This window comes from Musca vetustissima, unplaced genomic scaffold (genome assembly GCF_032173495.1).
Source record: "Musca vetustissima isolate MV318-11 ecotype Yass unplaced genomic scaffold, APGP_CSIRO_Mvet_v1 utg662953, whole genome shotgun sequence".
Lineage (NCBI taxonomy): Eukaryota > Metazoa > Arthropoda > Insecta > Diptera > Muscidae > Musca > Musca vetustissima.
In genome coordinates this window covers 1-9,394 of record NW_026889197.1, presented here as the reverse complement: position 1 = coordinate 9,394, position 9,394 = coordinate 1, and the positions used below count along the sequence as shown (strand labels likewise).

General features: G+C 35.1%; 1 protein-coding gene across 1 annotated transcript; it reads left to right on the top strand.

Annotated features, from left to right (window-relative positions):
- Positions 1–426: 426 nt before the first annotated feature.
- LOC133336906 (small ribosomal subunit protein eS1-like) lies at positions 427–1,278 on the top strand. The gene has a single exon (XM_061545177.1). The coding sequence runs from the start codon at positions 484–486 to the stop codon at positions 1,273–1,275; it is 792 nt and encodes a 263-aa protein (XP_061401161.1). The 5' UTR covers positions 427–483; the 3' UTR covers positions 1,276–1,278.
- The last annotated feature ends 8,116 nt before the right edge of the window (positions 1,279–9,394 follow it).

Genomic DNA, 9,394 nt, shown 5'->3' with positions numbered 1-9,394 from the left:
TGGCTTTTTTTGTTTGGTGCATTCAGAATTACAGGGACCTAAACAAACAGAAAAGTCGGTACACGGTACAGTTTTTCTTTGACAAAGGCGAAAATGCAAGCCAAGCGGCTAAAATTGTGAATGGTGCTTATGGTTTCGATACTGTAACAGCCAATTATGTCAATTTTGGTTTCGTAGATTCCGTTCAGGAATTTTTGATGTTAAAAATGCACCTAGCACAGGTAGGCCGGTCATCGAAAATGTCGATAAAATCGGACAAATGATCGAAGTTGACCGGCATGTTAGCAGTCGTATCATCCCCCAAAAGCTAAAAATCGACCATAAAACTGTTTTAAATCGTTTACAATTGACCAGAAACGGCCAGAATTCTCCAACAGGAGAGGTGTCGTATTCCACCAGGACTATGCCTTCACGAGGACCAAAGTATTTTTTTTGATATCGCAATCAACGTGACTCGTTCTTTTTCCGCTTTGAACTTTGAAGATGGCGGTCGGTAAAAATAAGGGACTCTCCAAAGGAGGCAAGAAGAAGGTCGTAGATCCCTTCTCCCGCAAGGATTGGTACGATGTTAAAGCCCCCAACATGTTTGTTGTTCGCCAAGTTGGCAAAACCTTGGTCAACCGTACCCAGGGTCAGAGAATCGCCTCTGATTACTTGAAGGGCCGTGTCTTCGAAGTCGCTTTGGGCGATTTGCAAAAGGACAACGATTCCGAACGTTCATTCCGTAAATTCCGCCTCATCGCCGAAGATGTGCAAGACCGTAACATCTTGTGCAACTTCCACGGTATGGATTTGACCACCGACAAATACAGATCCATGGTCAAGAAATGGCAAACCCTCATCGAAGGCATTGTTGAAGCCACCGCCGATGGCTACTTGCTCCGTGTCTTCTGCATCGGTTTCTCCGAAAAGGATCGACAATCCCAACGCAAGACCTGCTTTGCCCAACACTCTCAAGTCCGTAAGATTTGCGTCAAGATGCACGAAATCGTCACCGAAGAAGTCACCAAGTCTGACTTGAAGCAATTGGTTGGCAAATTGGCTTTGGACTCCATTGCCAAGGATATTCAGAAGAAGTGCCAATGTATCTATCCTTTGCACGATGTCTACATCCGCAAGGTTAAGGTATTGAAGAAGCCCCGTTTCGATTTGTCCAAATTGTTGGAATTGCACGGTGATGGTGGTAGCAAGAGTACCGAAGCCGTTGTCTCGGCTGAAGGTGCCGTCATCGACAGACCCGAAGGTTATGAACCTCCAGTACAAGAGTCTGTTTAAGAAGTTTATACATTTTAAATGCATAATACCTGGAAGTAACATTCGTTGTAAAAAATGTTTTTTTTTCTAATTTTGAAGAAAAGAATGAAAGACAAAACTTTTTGCAAAGTTTTGAGTTAAAAAAAATATTTTAAAAAATTTCTGCATTTGGTGGGACTGAAAGGGTATTATTTATTATGAGTTGCTTCCATATGACCAATCGCTGAATTTTGATATCTATTGTCAACCACTGGACAGCTTGAAGATAGCAATTGACCAGGAACGGCCAGAATTGGCCAACCGGAGAGGTGGCGTGTTCCACCGGGACAACGCTAGGCCACACACATCTACAGTGACTCGCCTAGAAACTTCAAAGTTTGTATGCATCCGTCATACAGTCCGGACTTGACACCAAGCGATTATCATCATCACAGAAATGTGATAATCGACTACTAGAGTTTTTTTTCAAGTAGAGAGCAGGACTTCTATGAGAGAAGCATTATGAAGTTACCTTTAAAATGGCAACAAATCATATAAAAAACAGTGCATATTTGGCCTAAACCGAAGCATGTTAAATAAAGTCTTATAGTTTTTATAAAAATGGGCAAAATATGTAAGTACACCCATTTCGATAGAAAACGTGTCTGAAATTCTCAAATTCCCAAAACATGGGTTGTATGGTTATATGGCCACTCTGTGCTAAGGGATGTTATGGCTTTGTGCATATGCTTGTAACAGGCACAAGGAATCGAGATAGAGCCTTAGTTCCTTTTGTATATGAACGGGCGTCTGTCCGTCCATTTATTATTATGAGCAAAGAACAGGTCGCATTTATGATCCGAATTGGGTGCAATTTGGAAAAGGTCACTTATTTGGCCTAAGGACGAACCCTATTAAAATTGGAGAAATTCGGTTCAGATTTAGATATAGTTCCCATATACATTTTCATCTTATTTTACGTAAATCTTTGCCCGATTGAGAAAACATTTTACACAGAGTACTGAATTAGGTCCTTATTGATGTATTCGAAGTTTTGTTGAAATCGGTTAAAATTTAGATATAGCTTTCATATATAGTTTCGTCCGATTTTATGTAAATTGAGTACCAAACTGCCAATGTGTATGGAATTGAGGCAAATATTTGCACCGCGTTCTGAATTAGGCCCAAATTTATGTATGCGAAGTTTTGTTGGAATCGGTTAATATTCAGATATAGCTCGGATACACCTAAGTCTGTTTTTACACGGTAGATTGGTTCCAGAAGAAGTCGTGTAAAAAAACAGTGTAAAAAAATACATTTATCTTATACATAAAGGGAATTCCCCTAAATTAGTGCTATTCACATTTGCTTTGACCAGTAAAAATTGTTTGTACGCGCTAAAGGGGAATTCACTTAAATATTTAAGCTAGTGTTTGCAAACTATCGATACTATCGATGGTTTCAGACTTTTTTCTTTCATAAATACTTTTTTGTGATATGAACATACTTCGCAAAACTTAAATTTGACAAAAAAATTAAGTACATAAAATTTCAAATCGTGCTATATGGAATAAAATCGTCTAAAAAAATTAAAAATATTCAATTTTCAAACCGTGTTATATCAAAACCGTGTACAAAAAGACCGTGTATAAACAGACTTAGGTGTATATAGTTCCGTCCGATTTAATGTAAATGTGCACAAAATTCCCAATATTTGCCCGATCGAGATAAAATTTTGCACCTCGTACTGGATTAGGTCCACATTGATTTATGCGAAGTTTATTTGAAATCGGTTTAGATTTAATTTCAGCTCCTATTTGTAGTTTTATCCAATTTTATGTAAATGGTGCACCAAACTGCCAAGGTATGTCCGATTGATACAACATTTTGCACAACATACTGAATTAGGACCAGATTTAGATATAGCTCCCATATATAGTTGCATCCGATTTAATGTAAGTTGTATGGTGCCCATATGGATGGTGTACCAAATAACTAAAATTTTTCCGATTGAACCAAAGAACTCAAGTCTGCCCGATTGACATTAAATTTTTTATGTTGTATGGTATGTGTAAATTAGTTCAATTATCTATGTAGTTCACACATTTAATTTCGTCAGATTCCAATTCAATGGTCCTCCAAAGATATTATGAGCACCTCGTAATGGTATGCAAAGTGGTGAAGGTTATCACCACTTTGCCCCGTTCGACTTTTAAATTTTCCTTACTGGTTTGATAGGCAAATATGGCAATCCCTTAAAAACTCAAAATATCAATTAAGAGTGAATTTGGTTGGCAATCCATTATAAGGGGCTATAACGTAAACTGATATATCCCATTCTCACCACCAAATTTTGTAGGAAGGTGCAGAATTTTAAAGTTCTATTGAGGAGTATGGTTATTATAATCAAAAATATTTGTACTTGACGGGTCTCCGAAAATGATATGAATGATAATATTAATAAGCACTACATTATATGGTGGGTGGCCTATTGACGACCTTGAGAAAAATATATATGGTAAGGATTTCAGTTTATTTACGCTCTGGGAAAGCATTACTTAATTGACTTTTTAATCGAGTTCAAATATCCTGTAACGATTTTAGTCTAAAACCAAAATTCCGATTTGATGATGTTGATGGTATCGAATTGTATATACCCTAATTAGCTTAAAGTTATACAAATAATTAATATGACATTTATCTTTTAAGGAAGTTTGATAATCACTACAAAAATAATTCTTTGTCAATTATTTTACGAAAAAATATGATTTTTTCTAAAATAAATAATAAAATTGTATTCCAACCACAAATATCTAAACTATCTGTCAATATGTGAGTATGACAATATATACCGACGAGTGTGTGTTCCAGTCATCTTCTCCATCTTCACAAATTGTTCTATTTGAGCTATCGCCTTTGTAAGTTTTTATTTTTTTCGGTACACAACTATTTTCTACAAACAACTGCATTTTTTAATAAACTTTCAGAAAACAAAAGTATTAGGAGAAAAAGTATGAAACAAAATAAACAACAAAAACAACTACTACAAAATTTTCGCATCTATTACACAAAAATGCCAACCTTCTAACAAAGACAAAAGGTAAGCACCGCAAAACTACTTGTGGTGGCCACAAGGCAAAAAGGTCCTACTACTGTCAAGAGGGAAGGAGGAGCAGAGCAAGTAAACTTTGTGTGTGTGTAGTTAGTTCCATACATGCAGGGTGAATTGAGGCAGTAATATTTGTCACTTGGTCGATTTTTTAAACAAACAAACAAGTGAACAATAACAATAGCTAGAAAAATACTGGAATTCAAGGTTCCATTTTGCAAAGAAAGGGTGATACCCGAAAAGTGTCATCATCGTTCTGTGTTGCAAGGTAGAATTACATGAATTTGAAATTCCCAATACCAATGTAACAAGCCATGTAAAGACGCTACATGACAAACAAAAGAACATCTGAACTAGAAAACAAAAACATTATCACTTTGTTGTTACGCAAAAAAAAAACTTGGCATGCTGAAGAAATATGCATAGAATATTAAAGTATATTGGAGGTACGGTGGGGCAAAAAAATTACAAGAATTAAAAAATGGAAATAAATAAATTAAAATAAAATATATAAATCATAATTTAATATTTCTATCAGGATTTTCCATTTAACGTTGCACATAGTTACATATTCATATATTGTTTAACCAATTTATTTGATTTTTTATTTTTCCCCACTGTGCCATCAACATGCAGATGCTGAAACTAAAATAAAGGATTTGAGTCAAACGCATTGGAAACCCTCCCTGGAATACATACAGGTAATATCACTACTACCACCACCAAAAACAAAACCTCAAACGGGGATAATGCAAATATCTGTTTGTTGGAATTTATGTTGCAAAGTCTTGTTGCCATGTTGCATGAATCTCTAACGATGTGTAAAAGTATGAATTTACGTAATACTTGCAATATTGTTAGAGGAAAACAAAAACAACAAAACGAAAAAACACAAATATGGCAAAACAAGTTGATATCTTACAAGTAAAAAGTTGTCAGTTATTAGGGTGGGACGAAAACAAAAACAAACCAGTGAGCGGAGCAGTATAGTCCGACGGGGCCGACCATAAGATACCCTACACCACTACCACGGAACTCTCACTTTCTGCGGATGTTTATTCCAAGCATGGGCAATATTTCGTGATATTTGCAGCCTCTTCTCCGATTAGAGGTTAACAGCTCCTCTTCCTTACACTGACATATAATCCGAATATTACTACTATTCAGCACAGTACTTCTAATTACTTGTCCTTCGCCGTGGAAAGTGTTGTGATGTTCGGCTTTCAATTGTAGCCTATAGATCGACTCGAAAGAACACAAAAAAATGGTTTTCGATCAACTTCATCCCAAAATTATGAAATTATCATCACCGTAAATTATAGGCGTCCTAGACCATACCTGGATCCTCATGGAAAATTTCAAAGCGATCAGCGCTATATTTCCACCCTCTAGTGTGGTAATGGGTTACTAAGTAATATCTCAGTACGTAAGTACCAGTAAATATTTAAGTGTAAGTCTCACATCTGAGTATATAAGCCCATATAATTGGTATTAATTTAAAGGTCAACCACTTCTATAAGATATACTATCAACGTCTGGGGTCTATGTTCTTCAGGGGCAAATATATACGCCAAAAATAAAAATTTTGTAATTTTTCACACAAAAGTCAGGGTCCCGCTAAATATTGACCAATCCTTATCAAAACAGGCATGCTTATTCTTTAGCCCGATCCCGCTCTCGATGTAAAATTTCGCGATGTTCGGGCCATAATTGCGGCCTCTGGAGCAACCAGAAAAACGGAAAAAATTAAGTACTTGGTCCATTTCATCCCCTAAATATTAACCGGTCTTTACCAAAAATAATAGGAGTTTTCATTAGCCAGAACCCATCCTACATGCAAAATTTCGTGAAGATTGGCCCATAACTGTGGCCTGTATCGTGTTTACAAATTATAATGGACAGACGGACGGACACACATGTCTTGATCGACTCAGCTCGTCGAGGTATGACGATCGGTATACTTAAAGGTGGGATAGACCTTGAAAATTTATTTTAATAAGTCCGCGCCTCAGATAGACTTTGAAAATTTATTTTAATAAGTCCAAGCCTCTGATAGACCTTGAAAATTTCATTTTAATAAGTCCACGTCTCAGATAGACTTTGAAAATTTATTTTAATAAGTCCAAGCCTCTGATAGACCTTGAAAATTTCATTTTAATAAATCCACGCCTCATTTTTATATTTTCAGATGGGCCTTGAAAAAATATTTTTAATAAATCCACGCCTATGACGGACATTCAAAAGAGTATACTTAATAATTCCACGCCTCAGATGCACCTTGAAAAAGTATTTTTAAAAAATCCACGCTTTGAAAATACAATGCTTGTTACTCGAAATTTTCTCCTACCACCCTATTATATCAAATTTAACTATTTGTTTGTGCTTTATTTATTTGCTCAACATATAAGTTTATTCGCCATCCAAGAAAAAAATACGTAAGCTTTATTTTCGGTCCCATGACATGGTGCACAGGTGCACTTTTTGAACATGCGGAGGAAAAGTGATATTTTCCTTGACATAAGCAGAAAAATAAAAACGCATAACACACACAAAATACAGCGGCATTGAATTCTACCAAGTAAATCTGTTTAGGGATTGACTTAACTATAAGCAATGCTGAGTGAACATTGCTGAAAAGTCAATGCCAATTTGCGGGGCTTTAAATAAATATTTTATTATGTATGAAAAATACAATTTTTTATTAAATTCAAATTTATCCGGAGAATGTAGAGAGAGAGGAAGAAAATATTAAGAAATTAATTTAAAGAATTTTATTTTCAAGGTCTCCTTAAGTCGTGGATTTTTTAAAGAATATTTTTCAAAGACTTCTTAAGGCGTGGATTTTTTAGAGAATATTTTTTCAAAGACTCCTTAAGGCGTGGCTTTTTAAAGAATATTTTATCAAAGACTCCTTAAGGAACACATCTTTTTTAAGGCAAATTTTTTTCAAGGACTCATTAAGGCGTGGCTTTTTATTAAAGAAAGTGTTTTCCAACACTCCTTAAGGAACACTCCTTTTTAAAGGAATATTTTTTCAAGAACTCATTGAGGCGTGGGCTTTTTAAAGAAAAATTTTTTCAAGGACTCTTTAAGACGTGGATGTATAATGAATATTTTTTCTAGACTCTTTAAGGCGTGGATTTATTAAAGAATATTTTTGAAAAGCTTCCTTAAGGCGTGGATTTATTAAAGAATATTTTTTCAAGGCTCCTTAAGGCGTGGATTTATTAAAGAATATTTTTTCAAGGACTCATTAGGACTTGGAATTTTTAAAGAATGCATTTTCAAGGACTCATTAGGACTTGGAATTTTTAAAGAATGCATTTTCAAGGACTCATTAGGACTTTTTAAAGAATGCATGAATTTTTAAAGAATTTATTTTCAAGGACTATCATTGGAAAAGGCGTGGATTTTTTAAAGAATTTATTTTCAAGGACTCATTAGGACTTGGAATTTTTAAAGAATGCATGAATTTTTAAAGAATACATTTTCAAGGACTCATTAGGACTTGGAATTTTTAAAGAATGCATTTTCAAGGAATCATTAGTACTTTTTAAAGAATGCATTAATTTTTAAAGAATGCATTTTCAAGGACTCATTAGGACTTGGATTTTTAAGTGAATTTTTGAAAGGACTCCAAAGAAATTAATAAGGAATGGGTCTAAAAGAAAATTGAATAAAATAAGGTCCTCTGTTTCAGGTCCTCTCTGTTAGGACTTGGACTCATTAGGACTTGGATTTTTTAAGATGAATTTTTCAAGCACTCATTAGGATTTTTTAAGATGAAAAAAAATTAAGATGAAAATCAAGGACCCCAAAAAATTAACAAGGAATGGGTCTGAAAAAAGTTAAATAAAATAAGTTCCTCTGTTGGAAGTTCAAAAAATCTATTGCAATAAATCCACTGTTCTTATATATCTTCAAAATTTATTTGTAATAAATTCGCTCCTTTTATATATCTCCAAAAAATATTTGTAATAAAGTCACGCCTCTGATCAAAAATACATGACTTTGATGGACCTTCAAACATTTTTTTAATTTACGCCTTTAATGAGCATTTAAAATTATAAAACCCGTCAGCTGAGCAGTATAGTCCGACGGGGCCGACCATACGATACCCTACACAGCTACGACGAAACCTAACTTTCAGCGAATGTTTATTCCTATTTCGTGATATGTGCAATATTTCGCGATATTTGTATTCTCTTGACCGATAATAGGTCAACAGCACCTCTTCCTTACACTCATATATTTTCCGAATATTACTAATATTCAGTACAGTCCTTCTAATTATTTGTCTAGATTCCCTTCACGGTGGGTTGGGTTGTGATGTTCGGCTTTTCAATAGATCGATTCGAAAAAACACAAAAAATTTAATTTTACGATCCACTTCATCCAAAAATGTTTATGTGATCATCAACAAAAATTATTGTCCTTGTCCCTGACTATTACTGGAACCTCGTGCAAAATTTCAAAGCGATCAGCGCTATATTTCTCCCTCTAGTGTGATAATGGGTTACTAAATAATATATGAATACGTAAGCACCCGTAAATATTTAAGTTTAACTCCCACATTCGAGTACATACATACAATATCAACTTCTTGGGTCTATGTCGTTTAGGAGTAAATATATACAGCATCGAATACACATTTTGTAATTTTTCACACAAAATTTAGGGCCCATTAGACCCGCTAAGTAATTGCCTATGCTTATTATTTAGACCGATTCCTTCCTCCTTGTAAAATTCCGGGATGTTCGGGCCATAATTACGGCCTCTGGAGCGACCAGAAAAATCGACAAAAATAAAGTTTTTGGTCTTCCTTGACCAGGACTCATCCTACATTCTAAATTTTGTGACGATCGATCCATAACTGTTGCCTGTATCGTGTTTACAAATTATAATAAACAGACGGACGGGCAAACATGTCTAGATCGACATAGCTGGTCGTGATATGACGATCTTGGGGCTGCACAAAGCTATAATACCCTGACAACATAGTTGTGAAGGGCATAAAAATACACCTTCAAACATATTTTTAAGCAATTCAAA